At 45.1% G+C, this 21,729-nt stretch overlaps 1 protein-coding gene across 1 annotated transcript in view; it reads left to right on the top strand.

The window, feature by feature from the left end:
* Positions 1 to 21,729, top strand: part of ADGRF5 (adhesion G protein-coupled receptor F5) — a 57,778-nt gene that overhangs the window by 6,843 nt on the left and 29,206 nt on the right. The window contains exons 2-7 of the mRNA XM_007451906.1: positions 5,151 to 5,205; positions 14,338 to 14,508; positions 16,857 to 17,033; positions 17,168 to 17,274; positions 19,373 to 19,431; positions 20,291 to 20,433. Of these exons, the coding sequence (XP_007451968.1) occupies positions 5,151 to 5,205; positions 14,338 to 14,508; positions 16,857 to 17,033; positions 17,168 to 17,274; positions 19,373 to 19,431; positions 20,291 to 20,433 (712 nt within the window). The remainder of the gene's footprint in view (positions 1 to 5,150; positions 5,206 to 14,337; positions 14,509 to 16,856; positions 17,034 to 17,167; positions 17,275 to 19,372; positions 19,432 to 20,290; positions 20,434 to 21,729) is intronic.

The following is a 21,729-nucleotide window of genomic DNA, read 5'->3' as shown; positions in this document are numbered from 1 at the left end:
GGTGGCTGTGGCTCACTGTGGGGAAAAGACACTGGCAGCAGAAGTTCTGGGAAGTACTCTTTGGTTTGAGCCTTCCTGTAGTCCCGATAATATAGTTTTTATTTCTGCAATAAATCTTTTCAGTAGCAGTGAGCAGAGCCAGGAATATGCTTGGTCAACAAAATAATGTTGAGCACAGTCCTCTTAAAATCTGACTGCAGCATCAATAAAAGTAAAATTATAATGATGGAGCAGAAAAGGAAATTATAAAACAGAATTTTGGAGACAAGAAGACAAATACTCAACTGGCAATCAAATTGGAAAACTCAAGAAAGCTGAATCTTAAGCCAACAGTGGAGAAAGCTAACTTAATATTCATCAAAATGTCCAAGAATTGATGAAACCCTCTGAAAGTGGGGCATGAAGGGAATGCTGATACAAGGAGACTGGTTGAAGGTTGTGTGAAAAGTGGTTGGGTCCCTATATCCCCTCTCCCATGCCATGAACTTGGGCAAGTTGCCCTTCCTCCACCCTGGCAGAAGTCTGGAAGTTTATTTTCTGGAGAGGGTAAAATGCAGGGTCTCTTTATCTGTTACACTCGAATGTAGTCACAGATGTATTCTTCCAGAAGCGGAAACACTCACGACTGACTCACACAGGTTACATGAGATTTTCTCCAACAGGCATTCGGAAAAAAAGAAAAGAAATATGAGTCCTGACCGCCCTCCATCTACTGACCCAGTAAACTCCCTGTGCCTGATACATTTTTTAAAAGGCTCTATCGGTGTTTGCTATTATGATTTCTCTTCTCGTAATAGTATTTTTTTCTACTGACTTTTTAAAAAGATACTTTAGTGCTACTTTATCCAGTCTGTCACTATTGTTAGAGCTTCACTGGTAGATTTTACCATGAGAAAATGTCTCTTTTTGCCCTGCTTGGTACTTTTCAATTTTAATTCTTTGTCTTATATTCCAATGGTCAGTTCTGTTTTTTATTTGTGTTTGCCTGATCTTTGTTCTTTATTTTTTGTTTAGCTTTCAGTATATTCCTTTGTTTTACTGGTTCTCTTATAAACAAGGAATGTTTGAGGTTCTTTTTTTTTTAACTTGACTGTGATTTGGGGAGTATAATTTATTCACATTTGATGTCATATTTTAAATGCTTGCTCTTACTTTCAGGATGTTTTTTTATGAGTTTATGCATTTCCTTCCTCTCTTCTGTTTTTGTGTCTTTCTTTGTTTGGACCTAGATTTTATCTTTTTTATTTCTCTAATGACTTGGGAGGTATACTTTGTATGTCTTCTTCCAAACTCCAATATGCGAGATACAGCCCATGCAATTATATGCAGCAGCTTGCTCTTATAAATAGAGGAGGGAAACATTACTTTTCCTGTGAGTTTGCACGGTCAGTACAGAGCTCTACTTTCCCCAAGCATGTGGAGAGAAAGCCGGAGCCTGAAATGATCCCAGCAATGGGGTCAGCCTTACCTCTGTTCCAGAGTTTCCCGGTGTTCCTAGCTGCAGCAGTGCCCTCCCACTGTGCCAGCTCGGCCCTCATCACAACATCCTTAACAAAGTCCCTCCATCTGCCTCATGGCCCAGGCTGATCAGGGGATAGGCCTCCCAGGACTGCTGGTGGAACTTTAAATTTGTCTTCCTGAAAGCTCCCACCACCATGCCAAAAGGCCCCAATTGTCACCCCCTAGATCTACCTTCAAGATATAATATCTTCATCCAGCCTAGAGGCTGAAGACCTCCATTGGAAAGGTGCCCTTGAACCTGCCTTATCAGCTCATGCTGCCCTAAGCTGCCACTCAGCTCCCACTTCTACCATTTTAAAAGCAACATGGGGTGATGAGCTTTTATAAAAAGAACTGTGGTAAATACAAAATTTACCATCTTCACCATTTTTAAGTGTATAGTTTAGTAGTGTTAAATATATTCACATTTTCGTGCAGCCAATCTGCAGAACCATCTTGCAAAACTGAAACTCTGTATACAGTAAACAATACCTCCCTAGCTCTGCACCCCCTAGTTCCTGGAACTCACTGTTCTACTTTCTGTCTCCATGATTTTGGCTACTCCAAGTACCTCATACAAGTGGAATCATACAGTATTTGTCTTTTCGTGACTGCCTTATTTCACTTAGAATAATGACCTAAAAATATATCTATGTTGTAGTATGCATCAGAATTTCCTTCCTTTCTTAAGTCTGAATATGGATCCATTGTATGTATATCCTACTTTGTTGATCCATTTATCCATCAAATGGATCGTATGGTAGTTTTTAAAAAATTAATTAATTTATGTATTTATTTTTGGCTGTGTTGGGTCTTCGTTGCTGCTCACGGGCTTTCTCTAGTTGTGGCAAGCAGGGGCTACTCTTCGTTGCGGTGCGCAGGCTTCTTATTGTGGAGCATGGGCTCTAGGCGAGCGGGCTTCAGTCGTTGTAGCACGTGGGCTCAGTAGTTGTGGCACATGGGCTTCGTTGTTCCGTGGCATGTGGGATCTTCCCGGACCAGGGCTCGAACCTGTGTCCCCTGTAATGGCAGGTGGATTCTTAACCACGGCACCACCAAGGAAGCCCCTAAAAAAGCAGTTTTCTTCACCCAATTCTAGACCTGCTAAATCGGATTAGGGGAGGGAGGGAGGTGATCCTTATGCCCACAAAGATTTGAAATGCTCTGCATGAGAGGATTGAAATGTACCTTGATTTTAACCCACAAGTGCCGGCAGCAAGTCCTTAATTTTTTAGCACCCCTGGAAAATGGGAGAAATGAAATCTCAGCTTGGGAGAACTTCCCCAAAGTGACCACCAGTAGTCACCTTCTCCTGGGCTGAGTTCCCCAGCAGCAAGCCATGAAGAGTGGACAGACCACCTGCCGATGCAGGGGACGCGGGTTCGTGCCCCGGTCCGGGAAGATCCCACATGCCGCGGAGCGGCTGGGCCCGTGAGCCATGGCCGCTGAGCCTGTGCGTCCGGAGCCTGTGCTCCACAACGGGAGAGGCCACAACAGTGAGAGGCCCGCGTACCGCAAAAAAAAAAAAAAAAAAAAAAAGAGTGGACAGAGAAGCTTACTCGTGGCTCCCCTTCCCCGCCCCCAAGCCCCAGGGAGGATGGAGGCAGCAAGGCAACGGAAGAACTCTTCCTTCTGCCCAGGCACAGAGCCAGAGAAGGCTCCAGGGCAAGCCGCACAGGAACCAGCCCTATACATTGACTTTGTTATTTCTTGGTTTCTGCACATTTCGATAGACCTGAAATAATCTCACTGCAAACGAAGCAGCACCCTGGGCTTTGGAAATTCTAATCATCAGCCATCATTCCTCTGTTCATTTCTTCAAGAACATTTGTGAACTCTCAGGTCCCTCCACAGTTCCTGTGGACGTGAATACTAGTCGTTGAAAAGAAGGAGGGGGTGGAGGAGACAATAGAGAAAGAAAGAGAAAAGGCACTAGTTAAGAGATACTGGGTCACCGAGGGGAACCCAGTTCCCCCACAGTTTCCAGGGTATCTCCTGATAAGACGATGTCATACCTCTGTGGATAAGCACAAACTTAGGATGCAGGCTAGCTGGGTTTGAGTCCTGATTCTGCCACTTCAAGGCTGTGTGACCTTAGGCAAGTTACTTGACCTCTCTGCGCCTGGTGTTTTCTCATCCGTGAAATGCAGATAATAACGGTATCTACGCCTTAGATTGTCATGAGGATTAAATAAATAAGCACACACCAAGTACTTAACAGTGCCTGGCACAGGGTATTGAAGAAGTCTTAGGAATTATTATTTTTGTTATCATTATTATGTGAGATAACTAGGAAAAAATAGTAGAGACCACAGATGGCAGAGCTCTCTCTCTCTCGGGGGGTGTTCATTGGTGCATATAGGGTTCATGGTAAAGCACACACCCTGGAGGTCATGGGTTATCGGGCTCTTCTACTGAGACTTAAGGAAGTTTGGATTGGGAAACATATCATAGGAAAACTCACTTGGAGGCAGGGATGAGCTAGGAGCCCCATATCGGGTCAAGGTAAGGTTATAAGCTACGGAGCTGGCAGTGAACTCAGCAGCAAAGCCAATCAATGTCAGTTCTTAAACAAAGAAGCCACATGATGACAGTAGATGAGCTTTATGGAGATGAAGCAAGTGGCAGTATGCAAATGGGGGGGGTCCATGTGAATGGTGCCCCCAGGATAGCATGATGCCCTGTCCCAGAATAGCACTTACTCTGTCATCAAAACTATTCTAGTGTTTTACATTGATTGATCATTTGATCCTCACGACAACCTCATGAGGTAAGCTATTTTTATCGCTCTACTTTAGGTGAGTACTGAGGCACTGAGAGGTTAAGTAACTTGCCCAAGGTCACACAGCCATTTTATGGCAGAGTTAGGATTTGAATTCAATTTCTGCAGAGTCCTTATGCTTAATTATTGTACTATATGATCTAACTAACATTTATTGAGAGCTTTCTATGTTCCACGTTGCGGTTGGCTTATTTCTCATAACAATTCTATGAGGTCAGCACTATTATTATTCCATTTTACAGAAAAGAAAACTGAGGCTCAGAGAGGACGAGTAACTTCCTCAAGGTGGCATAGCTAGTAAGGGCCTGTACCCAGGCATTCTGGCTCTAGAGCTGGCTCTCAAAGCCCCCGCCTCAGAAGGCAACCACCGAAGCATCTAGGAGAAAAAGGGCCAGAGGAGGAGAAAATAATTTCTAAGCATGCAGAATCTAAACAGCCCTAATGCTGCAGAAATATGGGGGTGGGGACAGGCTGAGTGTGGAAGACAGGTCGTGAGACTAGTCTAGAAGGTCATGCGAATGACTCAGGGTTCAAGTCTCAGTACAGTGGAGGACAGTGTCATTTATATTTCTTGACAGGCCTCAAGCAGCAGGAACTCTGAGAAACTCAGATAGGCTGATTTCTTCCGCTCCTGCATCTAGAGACTGATCTATAAAAAGTCGATGCCCAGATCATACCGCAGAGACAAATCCATTTCATTTCCCTGACCCTTCAATCACCGGTTGCCCGCCATCCCCGGGGCACAAGGTGCTGACCCAGAATCTGCAGCCCTACCCTCAGCTTGAACATCCCGGGGCATGTGAACAGAGAACCATTGTGAAAAGACGTCTCTAACACTCACTGACTATTTTCTAAAATGTTCTTTCAGCTTCTCCATGAACATGAACTAGCAGGGGAGGACCCAGTAAGGCAAAAACGAGCCGGTATGTAACCCTTTGCTTGGCCATTGTTCTAGTAAATCCCGTCAAATGACATTTGTTGTAACTTTTTGAAACACTGGGATCCACGTAATTCAGTCTCTGAGCACCTAAGTGTTCAATTTCTAGAAGTAACTGCAAAGGAACTCCATTCTCTATCAAATGACATTAAAGGGGTCTTATCAGCACATTCAAGGCTCGTGTCCTCTCCCATCACCTCTCCTCAGAGCCTGACGACTTCCCCAAGGCCCCTTCCTTCAGCTGCCCTCCGCCACCACCAAAAAGCCTGCTTCTCTCTTCTCAGCCCAGCAGCCTTGCCTTTTTTCTTTTTCTTTTTTTCTTTTAACCTCATCTCCTCTCACTCAGCACTTTATTTTGTGGATCAGTTGAATCGCTAGACCCAAGTCCTTTTCTGCCTGCCACTCGAGTTTCCCACTGAATTCCCAAGAAGCTGTCTGGAAAACACAGGGCTCTGCCCTTTGGAGGGCTGGGGGCAGGTGAGAGCTGTGAACACCTGCATGGTGACGGTCAGTGTCTCCTCCCTCATGTGGGATCCTGAGCAGGTGGGTACATCCGGAGGCTGCATTTTCCAAGGACCAGCTCCTCCCACCACAGCAACCTTGCAAAAGCATCAACCTGATTTTCTCATTTCCCTGCAGAAAATCCTTCAAGGGCTGCCAATTGCTTTGGAGATAAAATCTGATTATCCGCTCACTGGACCCTAAGTGCTTTGCCCACTCACTGTCCTGCTGCTGCTTTTCACAGAGTCAGTATCCCACTCACCACACCCCTTTGCTTGTCTGGGGGACTCAGTTCACATAGGCTCCTGCCCTGGAAGGTCTTCCACCAATTCCCCACACAGGGAGGGGCTGTTTTCCTGGGTTCCCATTACCCACAATACATCCTCGTAGCCCAACATTTATCCCAATGCATTGTAATTCTTTTGCTTCCTGTTTGCCACTCCCAGGAGACATGAGCTCCCTTGAACCCTCTTCCTCTCTGCAGCCTGGCATGTAGCCCAGTGTCCCAACAGATGAGTGAACAAATAAAGAGAAGGCGTGTCTCTGTCATAGCGGCCCCTGTGTGAGTTCCGAGGATATGTTCCTTTTTGCTAAGAGTGCTGGCTTCGTGGCTGGACCAACCGTCTAGAAATTTCTTCACTTGTAACATTGGGACTGAATCCTTTTCCAGGCATGCTGGGACTTGGTCTGTTCAGTCTGGTGGTCTAAAAGAGACTTTAGGCTGCCAGAGGGAGCAGGCTTGCGCCGAGGGCAGATTAAAGGCGTCCGGTAGAGCCCCTTACAGGGCCATAACAAGATCCGCCTGCTGCCCTGTGCGTGAAATGAGAATTCAACCATATTGTATTAAGCTCTTGAAGTGCTCGAAGGAAGTTCATACCATTGGTCCTCTCTCCTTCCCTTCCTTCCCTTTTTTTTTTTTTTTCTATTTCAACCTTGTTTTATATCCCTGTGGGATCCTCACTCGCCCCCCTCTCCTTCCCTAAAGTGATTCACAGCACAGACTGTACTTTGTACTTCCTGTGCTTTAAAACAAGCATTATCACCTCTACCCACCCCTCCCCGCCGACAACCCCTTGAACCCTCCCACCCCCGTGACAGGAACAGGACCAGAGATGTCCCCACTCAATATTTTGAAAGACATTTCTTCTTAAAATCAAACCACTTGAGTTAAGTTCCAGCTCCGGGTTCTGCCAGCTTCTTCTAGGGCTCAGGCTGCCACCTGCCTCGGAACCAGTTGGTGACCCTACACCTGGAAAAGTAACATCTTTCTGCACTTCCGGGCCTAGCTCTTTGTGATCCTTGGTGCCAGCATGAGAGGTTAGCCCTCAGAGAGGAAAGCACTTCCACTTCTAAGGATTTGACATTCCAAAATTTTTCCAGACGTGCTTTCATTAAAAACAGTCACGAAGATGACAAATCACCATGAAAACATGTTTTCCATTTTTTATACATGGTTTGGGGCTCTGGGGTCATTTTGGAGGTGTTGATGACTCAACCCATCATCTGCAGGAAAAGGATTGGCCTTGGTACTTGTACAAAATCACTGAAGTAAGAACTGGTCATGGATAGGCCCAGGCCCTGGGCCGCAGATACTCAGAATATAAGTTGCTTAATTAAGAGCATCGCTCTCCAGGAAACCTAGGAAAGCAAGCAATAGGAAGGTTACATTCAGCAGCTGCCACACAGAAGTGTCTGTGTTCTGGAGCCTTCATGCCAGAAAGGGGCAAACAAAGTTCCCAAGAGAAAGAGAATTCTCAAAAGGAATTTTCTTTTGAGGCCCTGGACCAACTCTGTAGAGCTTTAAAGTTTGTTCCTTTAAAGGTAGGATCAATACTCACATTTATTCTCAGAGCTATGGACTTCTTCCATTACCACGTATTATGTATCACAAATATATCACACACATCCAAACACACAAACATATATATACATACATACAAATATATTTTTACTGTACAGGGTTGTTGAGAGGATTAAGTAATAGTATGTACTTATTTTTTAAATGTTAATATAGTTATCTGGTGGGGGGTATTTGATGTTTTTGTTTGTTTTAATGGTTTTTAAAATTAAAAACAAATTTAATTGACTTATTCATAAAAATATTGCATTTGACAGGGCCTGAAATATACCTGGTACAGAGAAGGTTTTGTAGAACTACTGAAGGTAGGAGGTTGGATGCTACAATATTAGCATTTTAGGAAAACTATCTCAAAACTCTGTGGGGGCAGAGAAACCTTCACCAAAAACTCGGAGGCCAGAGGCAAGAAGAGTATGAACCTGCTTGTCAGTGGCTATTGGGGAGCAGAGGGAAATAAACATCCGTCAAAGCCTCCAGAATTCTGTCCTGATTCCACCAGGAAGTGGATTCTAGACTAGCCGAGAGACTGCCACAGAGAAGGCATTGGTGGAAGCCATCTGAAGTGAAAATTTGCCAGATGGTTACGGGTGAAGGAATTAGATGAAGAGGTTAGTGCCGGGAGACCAGCAAGGATGCTCAGCAGTGTGGACCGTCATCGGCCCTGGTACCTGGAATGACGTTAGGAAAGGAACATGGCGAACGCTTGTGAGAGACATTTGGAGAATTGGGTCAAAAGGACTTGGGGACAGACTTGACATGGGGGTGACAGGGAGGAATGATCTATATGATACTTGGGAGTGCACAGATCCGGGTGACTGGGGAGGTGGAGGCCACGGGTAGAAGCCGGAGCTGGAATGAAAATCTTATTTTGGAAGAACAACAGTCAGCGGGAAATTTAGTCTTAAGGGCAATCTTCACAGGGGACTGAAAGCAGAAGTTTCTTGGGAATTCCCTGGGGGTCCAGTGGTTAAGACTCTGCGCTTCCACTGCAGGGGGCACGGGTTCGATCCCTGGTTGGGGAATTAAGATCCTGCATGCTGCATGGTGTGGCCAAAAATAAATAAAGTGCCGGGATGGACTGATTTTAAAGGTTTTTTTCCTAAAAAGAGGCTTCTTAGGTTGGAAGTAACGCAAATGTGTCCTCAGCATCAATTATAAAGTTCCCCATGTCAGATTTCTCAGCTTAACTGGGAATGTGTCTTGGGTCCTGGGCTGAAGAGTCCCCACTGGTTCTTCTTTGGTTTCAAAAGGAATGGCTGGTAGGAGAAAGGGAGACCCAGGATGTCCTAAGCCCGAGCTGGAGGCACTTACATCTTCACAGATCCAGTGAGAGCAAGGTTCCTACCAGATTGGGTTGCCAGCTGCCAGCTCGGAAATCCTGACCTTTCTGCAGACCTGCAGCCCGGCTGGGTGTGCTGTCTCTTTTTGATCTGTGTTCAGGAAATGCTGTGCATTCTCCAGGTTGAGAAACAGAGTTGGGGATTTTCCTGGCTTTAATCTTTCTTATGATAACTTGTGGCATTTCGTGCTCTGAGCAGGCAGTAGTGGTGGCAAAGTAAGAAGAGAAGGCTGGTTCTCTCTGCCTGGTGGGTTGTTTGTTTGTTTGTTTGTTTGTTTTTTGCTTACCTATCTCAAAAGTGAGACCTGATTGGAAGAGAATTAGGTTTAGTTGACCTACCAGCAGATGGCTGCATAGATGATAATCCGTACACTTATTATGATCAGTATTATTATTTCCACACGCCGTTTCAGAATGGCTATTATATGCCAGGCAATTTGCTAGGGGTCTTCATACCCCAACTCCTTAACAACAAATTCTGCAGAGAAAATAGTGCTCCTAATTTACAGATGAGAAAAGCGTGGCTCACAGGGGTTCAGTAGCCTCCCAGGTGAGTGGGCATTTACCCCAGCTCTCTAGGCTCCCCAAGTCCTAGCTCATAGTTAAGAGACAGAGTTTTCAACATGACTTTCTGGATCCTGCCTGTGAGATTCCGTGCCATGATTTTTTTTTTTTTTTTTTTTAGCAAAGAAGTGTTTTTAATATTTAATTAGTATACATTTATTAAGCACCTATTGGGCACAAAGAACATAAAACATGCTGACTGCGGCTATCAACTTTTAATCTGGTTGTAAGGATAGGATATGCACGCACCATAAGTTAAATTCAAATTCTGTAATATCAAAAGCAGGGTCATCCCATATTGGGAGCCTGAAAAGGGCAAAGCTACTGCCTAGAAAATGGTAGGAGCTACAGAGAGATAGGTCTGGGCTAAATGTAAGTTTCTAATAGAACTAACTAAAGGTGGGTTGGACCGTTTTATATGGAGGTGAGTTTCTCTGACTCTCTCCTGACAAAGGTACAGCAGATCCAGATGACGCTGCCAAATTGGTACCTACGAGAACATGTCAAGAAAAAAGCAGAGCAGGTAGCTTTTAACATTTACCTGCTACAGGACTAAGGGGGAGAAACAAATCCAAATCTTCAGTGATAAAGAAGCATGGGCCCCTTTGGTCAAGAGAAAACCATACGAACTTCATTTCTCCTGAGTGATGTCAGCAGGCTTCACTCTCTTGCAGGTGAGAGATTCATTTATACATTGACTTAGGCCCCGACTTCTGAGAAGCTGTAATTACCAGTAGAGTGGCCAGGCAAAAGTAGTCTTGTTTGCTTAAACAGCCGTGATGAAGACCCAGAACTGCTTGTCACAGTTTGTGGCCAACTTTCCAGAAATGTCTCTATAAGATAAGTGCTGTGTGGCGGGCAGTGAATAATGGGAAAGGAGAGGGGAAATCCTGGTTGGTTTGTGCCTCCCAGGCCAGGGATAGGCCTGCGTCTGTGACACTGATGACCCCTGGAATGTGCTACCTTCCACTGGGGCATCGGTGAGTCAGAAGAACTCAGACAAACAACACCGGGGCGAAGGAGCCCGAGGCAAAGAGAACACATTGAACTGTCTGGAATCAGGTGGTCCAGAGGCAGCAGAGAAGCATGGAAGGGCCTCTAAAATACACACTTACACAGAGTGGGAGGAACCTTCCTGTTCCTCCTGGGTCCCTTGTAGCCTGGGGCAAACCCACCAGCATCACTTTCCGAAGCTCTGAAGTCCTCAGGTTTGGAGGAGGTGAGGTGGACAGGGTTTGGCCTTTCGGCCCCAAATCTTGGGCCCCTGACCCCACCCTACACAAGTCATACTAATCCTGAGCATCTGGGCTTCTTCCCTTAAACTCAGATGCTCTCCCTGGGCATTACAGGGACTGGAGGCCCAGGGGTGTTTCTGTGTTCTGCTTGCCCATAACACCAGGATGCTTTGGGTTCAGGGCCAAGCCAATGGTCACTGGTAGGTCCAGCCAAGCTATCTCTATCTTTGACGTTATTAATTACTGCACGCCCACCCCACCTCCAAAACATCCTTTATTCTCTTTTCCTGAGGAACGCATGGCACAATTAAGGGAGAAATGATTCTACCAGGCACACTGTCAGAGTGAGGTAATGGAAAGAACCCCATTCTAGAAGTCCAGAGATCCAAGTTCTGGTCCTGTGGACACCACCAACAAGCAGCAGAAGCTGGGGCAAGTCATTTACTCTTTGGGGGAATCGTTTTTCTCATGCCTAAAAGCAGAGATTTCTGGAACTAACTTATAAAGAGTCTACTTTGACTCACCTGGGTTGAGGCTCCACAATATCTGTGTGTGTAGAATCCCTAGGTGTGGATAATCATCAGTCAGGAGTGGGGACCACGGGAATAGAAGATTTCCAAGGGCAAGCCTGTAGCCTTCTGAGTTACTATGGTGTTTTTGAGCCTGTTTTGAAGAATTGACCATTTTCAAGAAGACATTTCTTTCTCTATTAAATGTTTCCCATCCGTATCAGTCTCTATGGAGAACTGATGCTCAGGCTGAGGGTTATTCTGAAACTCCCTTAGAAGTTGTCAAGAGCATAAAAGGTGGCTGAGGGGAAGGGGGTCTTAGAGGCTGGTGCTTCAATTAATATTTGCACAAATGCCATAGACTAGAACTCGCTAAAGTCACAGGAACTGTCCTCTTAGTGGTATTTTAAGCTTTTGGCTCAGCTCCTTGTAAGACCTCAGCGGAAGAACTACCTTGGCTTCAGTGGGGAATGATGACATCCAGGAAGCACCATGTGCTTTTCAGGCACATGCTCATTCTCCAGTTACGTCTGTAAAGATCAGAGAGAGGTGGGCTCAGGGATGGGTGATACTAACGACCCTCAGGCAGGCATTGAAATCATGCTGGGATCAGACCCTGGGAGGCAATAATGCAGGTGATGGAGTGGGTGATACGGGATTGTTACTGACCTCACTCATCTCAAAGGCGGCTACCGTCCAGGAAATCCTGTTTACATTCATTCCTGGCAGGAGAGTAGACTGACCACAGCAAAGAGGATCCTGGAGCTTCTGAATCCTCCGGAGGGTATAAACATTGCTGCGTTACTTTTCAGGAAAAAGAATGTGCTCTAAAACAGAGCTTTATAAATATCATGCAGCCGCCCTCCTTGCAAATGTTCCCAGCAGGCCACATACTATGTCTAGTGTTATCACTCAGATTAAGATTAGCAAGTCCTTCCAGGGAGCTTGTTTGCATCACAGAACCGTTTGCAAATCAGAAAGAAAACAGGAAATTTCAAGCAATGCCATAATATCGTGACAAACTGAGATTCCGCACTGGGTTTTAAAAGTCACTGTGTTCTACTTGTAAATACATTTTTATAAGGAGGAAACATACCGCAAGATGCATTCCTAATTTTAAGAAAATGTACACAGACATCTTTTACAGTTTGAGTTAATTACAGCAAGTTGAAGGATGCCAAAATGAAATAATTCTCAACAAGGTTGATAAGTAAAACCAAACTCCTAGACAAACATAGTTTACAGCTGTAAGTGGACAAATATTACCATTTTCTACAATAAACATTTATCAGTTGGAGTTTCCCATAGCAAACTTACTCCATTTTAGTGTTTCTCATAAATAATCCTTGGAATATTTAAAACAAATCTTGTGATATTATGGGGGAAATTCTTTGTCATTTTAGAAAACAGACATAGAATTTTAATGTTATGGTTTTATATATATACATATATATATGTATATATATGTATCGTACTTCCAGATTTTACTTATATTTTAAAGTAAAAGTTTTGCAGGGATTCACTAATCTTTTCCTTATATGACTGGCAAGATAAAATAAGCCACAACTTGTCTTCTCAAGGCATCAGTGTTAAAAATTCTCCTATTTTTTGAAGGTTCGTCATTAGCTCCTAACCAAGCCCATGGCTTCTGCTCCAGTTATATATTTCAACCAGGGATGAGCCAAAGATTCTGGCCACGACAGAAAGGTGAATCTGTGACTCAACTCAGAAATCACAGGTTTATCAAGAATTGATTGGACATGAATTTATTATGTTCTGGGCTCCATGCCAGATGGAGTGGGTAAGGCCATGAGAAGTGAAAGAAGCGGTTCCTACCCTTGAGAACTTACAACCAACAGCCCCAGACATGATGTAATAGTGATAATTATGCAGTAACATTCCAATAGATCTATTGTCTGGCTTGCCTGGCTTGGGAAGCAGACTCATCTAGAATGCCAGCCGGGCAACCAGTCTTGAGACAATTTGGAAGAACAATGAATTGCTGAAGATCTGTTTTATTTTAATTTCCAATTTGCCAATTTTGCTTTTGTTGAGTACCTAGCATGTGCTGAACACCAGAGATACAGAGTAAGAACAAAGAGCCCAAGCTTTGCATACAGGCTAAGAACAAAGGGAATTAACTACATGACTTTTCCCAGAGGTCTTCAGGCCGTGAGTGCATCCTTCAGCTCTCAAAATACACGCATGACCATTGAATGGTGTCAGAAACATACTGACTCATGCTGGTGAGTCAGGACCATGGCTTTTATTGTCTAGACGGTTGCCGAGCCTCCCTGCCGGGTCTCCCTGCTTCTATTCGTGTCCCATTTGAGTCCATTTTCCACACAGTCACCCTTGGCCTTGGACACCAAGCGGGGGTGTGGGAATGGAGAGTATGGACAAGTCCTCAGCTTGGCCTGTGAAGCTCTCAGATGGCCAGAGACCACAGCGCTGGTACAAGCTAGATCTGTTTCCTTTCTCCTCTAGTACAGCAGAGTCGCAGAGAGGAAGAATCATGAAGGGAGGGCTTGGTGGTGATCAGTAAACAAACTTCTTTTTCTCTAAAAAAGTTCATTAGAAATTCTTAAAGGCTGATGTGTCCGGCATCCACATGTCCCAGTCATTAGCTTTTTTTTTTTTTTAATTTTAATTTTAATTAATTTATTTAACTGCACCACACGGCATGCGGGATCTTAGCTCCCCGACCAGGCATCGAACCCATGCCCCTTGCAGTGGAAGCGCAGAGCCCTAACCACTGGACCCCAGGGGATTCCCAAGAAACTTCTGCTTTTTATTTTATATTGGAGTCTAGTTGATTTACAATGCTGTGTTAGTTTCAGGTGTACAGCAAAGTGATTCAGTTATACACGTACATGTATCTATTCTTTTTCAGATTCTTTTCCCCTATAGGTTATCACAGAACACTGAGCAGAGTTCCCTGTGCTATGCAGTAGGTCCTTGTTGGTTATCTATCTTATATATAGTAGTGTGCGTCTGTTCATCCCAACCACCTAATTAAAACGTCATTGGCTTTAAGCGCTGAAAGGTCCATCACGTTCTCTCTCTGCCCGCCACAGTGAGTTCTCACAGCCTTCATATGCTTTCGTTCCAGTTGCCATGAGCAGTCCTGCAGCCCAAGAGTTCACTGTCGATGTTGAGGTCAGTTTTGAAGATGCCTCCTTCCTGGAGCCTAGCAAAGCTTACTTGAAAAGCCTCAGTTTTCCAGTTCAAGGGAATGACACTGACACAGCTACCAACATTTTGAGCATCGAGGTGACAACAGGTGAGTAAAAGACCCATTGCTTGAAATAGGAGGATTAGGCCAATCAGGAGAAATGTTGCTCTGAGCCCCTTCCTGTTAGAGGGGGATGTGGGGTGTGGAGGGGGGGGGTAGCCTGGGGAGAGTTGACCTCAGAGAGGAGGTAATGGGATGGCTGGGTAAGGAAGATTAGACTTACTGACCATGATACTCATATCTAAGCACCCCAAATTTTCTCTGTTCCCCTCTTCCTGTGCCTCCCCCACCCACTCTTCCAACAGCTTATCTTATGATCCTTTCAAGAAAGGCATGTTTTTTAATCAACTTTTTTTAACTGGAGTGTAGTTGATTTACAATGTTAGTTTCCACTGTACAGCAAAGTGAGTCAGTTATATATACACATATATCCGCTCTTTTTTTAGATTCTATTCCCATATTGGTCATTACGAAGCATTGAATAGAGTTTCCTGTGCTATTCAGTAGGTTCTTATTAGTTATCTGAAAGGCATTTTTAATCATAGTACACAAAACTGAGGATTTTTATGGCCAATGTGTGTCAAGCCCTAAATGCGGTAGGTGGTCCAGGGGTGGTCGCTTCTGCCATCCTCTTAAGGCACATTTGTATCTTACATGGAGTCAAAAGTTCTGCTAAATTCACCTCCACATCCATCTCAAAGATAAGTAAATGAGGGCTTCCCTGGTTGCGCAGTGGTTGAGAGTCCACCTGCTGATGCAGGGGACACAGGTTCGTGCCCCGGTCCGGGAAGATCCCACATGCCGCGGAGCGGCTGGGCCCGGGAGCCATGGCCGCTGAGCCTGCGCGTCCGGAGCCTGTGCTCCGCAACGGGAGAGGCCACAACAGTGAGAGGCCCGCGTACCACAAAAAAAAAAAAAGTAAATGAAAAACAACAACAACAAAAATAAAACAACCAAAAAAATGCTCTTCACGTCAGCGGGAGAGAGATTTTGACAAAGGGGATCTGGTTGGCTGCCTTCGAATTATCCCCGGCCAATGTCCACCACACTCACTAGCAGCCTTGACTTCCTCCATTCCTTCTGCTTCTCCTTCACCCCCTCCTGCTTCTTGAGGACAGGACGGGAGCGGTGTCCAAGGATTCCAGGGGATTTGGTTGTCCCTCCTATTTCAGGAACAATTATTTGACGGCTTTCCTTTGGGTGGTCACTCTGTGGGCCTTTGCCTAGATGCCCACCTGCAGAACAAACAGCTCACAGTGATGTGGCTTTAGTTCAGTTTTAGACATAAATTCCAAGCCCTCTATTTTCAGGGCATCTGTCAGTGTCAGTTTTTAATGGGATTGGAGTCTGTTTGGGCTGTTCACATCTGACTTGAAATGTAAAAGGCACAAGTTTAGAATTTTTACTTATACTCTATATTTGTTATCTATTGCTGCGTAATAAATTACCCCGAAACTTAGCATCTTATAACAACAGACTCGGAATTCCCTGGCGATCCAGTGGTTAGGACTCTGTGCTTTCACTGCCGAGGGCCCGGGATTTGATCCCAGGTTGGGAAACAAAGATCCCACAAGCTGCACAGCATGGCCGAAAAAAAAAAACCAAAACAAAACAAACAAAAAACTACAAATGTTTATTACATCACACAGTTTCTGAGGGCCAAAAATCCAGGAAGAGCTTAGCTGGATAGCACTGGCTCTGGGGTCTCCCATGAGGTGGTAGTCAAGCCGTCAGCCAAAGTTGCAATCATCTGAAGGCTCAGCTGAGCCTGGAAAACCCACTTTCAGGCTCACGCATGTGGTTGTTAGCAGCCCTCAGCTCCTCACTAGCTATTGGCTAGAGACCTCACTTCCTAATCATGTGGGCCTCTCTATGACATGTCCTCATGCAATGCAGCTGGCTTCCCCCAGAGCAAGTGATCAGAGAGAGAGAGAGAGAGAGAGAGAGAGTATAACCCAGAGGGAAGCCACAGTGTCTTTTATAACCTAATCTCAGAAGCGATGCACCACCTCTTCTTTCTGTATTCTCTTGGTCACACAGAACAACCCTAGTACAACATGAGAGGGAGTTATAAAAGGGTGTGAGTACCCAGAGGCAGGGATGGGTGGTGCCACCTTGGAGGCTGGCTGCCATACCCTCTAGTCCGGGAATCTGTTTAGCACTTTATCATTGTAGGCAGCCCCTGGGATAGTTAGAGCTGTCATCTTTTAGATGGCCGTGCCTAACAGCGAGGTGACATGTACGGGAATCATGAGAATCTCGTGCAGAACTACTGAACTTCCCAGAAGGGGAATATGAAGTGGAGTTAGCGTTTCCTACAAGTATAAATACTTGACATCTATAAACACAAAGGCGGTAACTACCTTTTCTCTCCTCATTGTTCTGGTTGATGACAGTCTGCAGACCTACTGGAAGTGAAATCTGGTGCTCCTGTGAGAAAGGCTATAAGTGGCCTCAGGAAAGGTGCCTCCACAATCTCACTTGTCAAGGGCATGATGGCTCCCCTTCAGGGCATCATTGCAGTCTCCTTAAGGGACTGCCTCCCAAGGGACCTTTTTGCCAGCTCCAGGGAGGTAAGTAACTGCTCACTGAATGTTTGTTTGTTGAGTGGCTACTTGATATCAACTCAACCAAATGCTTCTCTGTCCTGTGTGTATTCAAGTGCCGACATGGGATTTTTAAAATATTGCCCTGTGTTCTTCAGCAGATATTACCCTGCGAATGTCAGTCAGACTCAATGTGGGCTTTCAAGAAGAACTCAAGAACTCTTCCTCTGCCCTCTATAGGTCCTACAAGACTGACTTGGAAACAGCGGTGAGTTTTGGTCCCAGGAGGCTCTTAACCAACAAACGCTGAGCTGAACTGAATCTATTGCATTTACAGTGGGTCGTTGGCTTGAATCTGTCAGAATTTATGAATGTGAATGTTGAAATTATTTCTATACCTCTGGGATGATGAATTAAGAAGCGCTCAAATCAGACAGTGTTCAGGGGATGGTTGGACATCATCTTGACCTATAGGTGGAATTTCCTCCCAGGACAGAATTGATTCACGTAAAATTTGGCAGCATCAACTCACAGAAACCTACTAAAAGGTCCAAGAACCTGGTCTAGAAGCACCAGATGGTGCATTTCTATTCATCTTCGCACATCACATGGGTGAAACCCCTAACATCTTTTGTGCAGACCAGCCCAAGTCTGTCACAGAGGATTCCACGCCACTCTACCCTGGAGGTCCCAAGGCACTCACACTTAAGGCAGATTTAAATTTACGCATGTAGATAGGTTCATTTGTGTCATATTGTAGATTCCACATAACAGAAACAGACCCACAGACCTAGAGAACAGACTTGTGGTTGCCCAGGGGGAGTGGGGGAAGGGGCGGGATGGATTGGGAGTTTGGGATGAGCAGATGCAAACTATTATATATAGAATGGATAAGCAACAAGGTCCTACTGTATAGCACAGGGAACTATATTCAATATCCTGTGATAAACCATAACGAAAAGAATATTAAAAAAAACTGTATACATGGGCTTCCCTGGTGGCGCAGTGGTTGAGAGTCCGCCTGCCGATGCAGGGGATACGGGTTCGTGTCCCGGTCTGGGAGGATCCCACATGCCGTGGAGCGGCTGGGCCCGTGGGCCATGGCCGCTGGGCCTGCTCGTCCGGAGCCTGTGCTCCGCAATGGGAGAGGCCACAGCAGTGAGAGGCCCACATACCGCAAAAAAAAAAAAAAAAACAAAAAAAAAAACTGTATACATATGTAAATTTACTCATGCAAAAAAAGAGGATATTCTCTCATTGTAAACTGTGGGCCAGACACTATTCTAAATGCTTTACATTGGATTAATTCATCTAAACCTAAATGCTTTGCTGAGTCAATTCATTTGGAATAGAGCTTCTCAACTGGTGTGGTAAAAATTGCTACAGGTGGGCTGAGGTAATGACTCCCCTTAACCCTCTGGACAGCCAACCCTCTGCCTCAAGCCAGGAGCAGCCTCCTGCTTACCCAGTCAAATACTACCATTGTTCATGGGCGCCATGATGAAACTCGGATACAGAAGAGCTGTAGGATATCTGATTTGCATATCCAACATGTAACAGTTCTGCACAGCATGAGAATCCTCCTCATGCACACACACGACACACTAAATTACACACTTTTGAGGGAAAAAGGAGAGTTACATATTAATCTTTGGATCCCACCCATCCAGCTACTTAACACAGCGCTTTGCACACGGCATCCGCCCTGTGAATATGACTTGATTCAAATTGAATTTCCTGTGGGGTTGGAATTCAGGGAAACAAAATGAAGTAAAAACATCAGTAAAAACCACATTGGCTCAACCAAAGCTGTGATATGTTAAGTGAGGGATCCGATCCCGCAGTGTGGCAGCCGCAAGAAGGCACCTCGAAGATTTCCAACTACAGAAAATGCAATTGACTGAGGGCCCGGCTGCTGCTGCATGGCAGTGCGGGCTGCCCGCTGCTAGTGAATGAGCAGGGCAGGTCTGTCTAGCAGACGTGGGACTCCTTTGAACGCTGTACTGAACCTTCCCAGGCTCAGTCTAGGATGATTTCATCCAGCCTCTCCTGCTGCACAATTTCACTCGGGTCTGATGGCTCTCCCTGCCTTCCCCACTGCCTTCCCATTTTTTTCCCCCTAGGCATTTCCCCAAGTAAATTTTTTGCACATTTACTCTGGTGTTTGCTTCCTGGAGAACCCAGAATGACCTGGGTAGATAGGAATCACGTCTTCAAAGATCTGCCAGTGCTAGCGCTAACAAAATATACAGGAGAGCATTTTACCCAGGGTGATAAGAAATAGACACTTTTCACTCTGTTTCAAATTGTTGACCCGTCTCTCAGTGGACCTTGATCCGTGACACTTGTCTTGCTTTATTTTCCAGTTCTGGAAGGGTTACAGTATTTTACCAGGCTTCAACTTGGTGACAGTGACAGAGTTCAGGTAAGAATGCTATAACTGGGTCATTTTTATCCAATGGCAGATACCAAAACGTTAGTGAAAAAGCAAAAGCCCGTTAGAAGGGCACCATCTGGGTTGCCCAGTGGGGGCAGTTTGGTAAAGGTGAAGACAGTGTCAGATTTCCAGGGCTTAAAGTGAAAGGAAATACTGAGAACAGTAGCTCACGCCTTAGAGATGTACCTACTTAGAAGGAAGGTGAGAAAAAGTCTTGTGTTCATTCTATGCACGCAAGAATTTTGCAAACAAAGATGTGGGATACGTTTGCCATCTAGGGAAGTCAGAAATGCAAAAATGAAATAAAGTCATGCATGCAATCATGCCTTTATTAAAAAAAAGTTAGCCAGCTAGCCATGGCCACAGAGTTGCACACTGTCGTGTGAATGCATCCCTGTGGAGTTAGGCACGGGGCAGCCCTAAGTGTGTTTGCACAGTGTTTCAAAAAGTTAGTTGCCAATTAAAAAACAAAGAATGTTTACAGAAACGTTGAGGATTTTGGCTTCACTGGATATTCAGCATAGCTGGTAACCTGGGCCAGCAGACTGTGTGACAACAGTCTGTACCTTGTGGCTTATATCCTTTGACCCACTTGTAGGATTCAATTCACTCCGCCCCATCTAGCTATTCCAGTCATTAATGTTACCCATCTGCAGACATTTGAGTGTTCGAGCCCTGCCTCAGGCTTTCAGCTAGAGCTTAGAAACAGGTTGGATTTCAGTGGACCCCTGAAGATAAAGTCCCCAGGCTCTTCCTGCCATTTTGTTTTCTTATGCAAATAAACCATAAGGATCTAGACTCTTCCAGATCACTTACTGCTTTACTGAACTGAGTGGTCTCCATCCAGGCCTGGAAGTGTGGTTGTGGTGTATGAAGTCACTACAACAGCAGCGTCACCTGAATTAATGCGCAAAGCAAACGAGCAAGTAACACAGAACCTCAATCAGACCTACAAGATGGACAGCAATTCCTTCCAGGTTACTTACAGCAGTAAGTAGAACATTGCTACATTTTTCCAATATGTAGATTCTACTTAGATATGGTAACGACATTTATCATGATGCTTAAACCTGGGAAATCATGTTACAGTGTCCTCCGTGGAGAGAGACTCTCCAGTTCCTGGCACAGAGTTTTGGTACCTTCTCCCCATCTTAGGCCTGTTCAGAGCTTCCTGACACTGCTAATATCACTGCGACTGGGGAAGTGGCCGGGGGGCGGGGTCCCAGGAGGGAGAGATTTTACAAGGGGGCCACAGAGCCATCTGGGTTTATGGATTTTTTTTAAATTAACAGACCCAAAACATCCAAAAAAGGAGAACTAACGTTGTGGTGGTGGAAGTGGGGGATATTCATGAAATGCATTGATATTGACTAGGGGGACCGTTGTTACTTTAGAGCAGTAGTTCTCAAAGTGTGACCCCCCAGACCAGCAGCATGAGCAACATCTTGGTACTTGTTAGAAAAGCAAATTCTTGGGGCCACCCCAGACCAACCTGGGCCAATCTGTGTTTCGGCAAGCCCTCCAGGTGATTCTGATGCATGGAAAGTTTGAGAAACACTGCTTTGGATCAGATGTAGCAGTGGTAAGTGTCCTGGTATTGTAGATGTTCTCCCTCATTTTACAAATGGGGTATAGAGTTGAGCTCTGTTGTGTAATTAGGTGGGTGGATCGATTGTTACTTGGGGGATAGAAAGGGAAGCCAACTGAGCAGAGATTTTTTGGGCTAGTACTGGCCGGTAGGTGTTCTGTCTAACTCAGGTCCGAGGTTCCAGAGTGAAGGTGACTCCTCTTTGGAACAACACAGTTCACCATGGGGAGGGCACTGAAGGGATTGTCTGAGGCAAAGCTGGAAGGAAAACTGCCCCTTCTCAGGAGTCAGACCATCCTTACAACAGGTCCATACTCTTTCTCTCTACATTCGCTGCTAATATTTTTAGACATTGGATCATTTTTTAAAAATAAAATATTGAAAGGGATATACACAACGGTAAGAAAGTGCTACGACATAAGAAAGAGAAAAACAGCAAGATAAAAATTCAGAATGAATAAGGCAGCAACCACATAGATGAAAACTGAAATATCCAAGACACGGAAATAAGTGGCCTCCAGGTGCGGAATCACATGGAAGTCATCCCAGCATCACCAACCACTTCCTCACCCCTAATGCCATCCCACCAACTGGCAGATGCTTTGGCTTGAAAAAAATTTTTTCTTTATGGTTCTGAGGGCACAGGAGAATAGCAAGGTCTAGCATACATGAGCTTCAATTATGATGACTCTTTCCCC

The sequence above is a fragment of the Lipotes vexillifer genome, unplaced genomic scaffold (genome assembly GCF_000442215.2).
Source record: "Lipotes vexillifer unplaced genomic scaffold, Lipotes_vexillifer_v1.1 scaffold147, whole genome shotgun sequence".
Classification (NCBI taxonomy): domain Eukaryota; kingdom Metazoa; phylum Chordata; class Mammalia; order Artiodactyla; family Lipotidae; genus Lipotes; species Lipotes vexillifer.
Note: the sequence above shows the minus strand (reverse complement) of the source record. Positions and strands in the feature narration are given on the sequence as shown.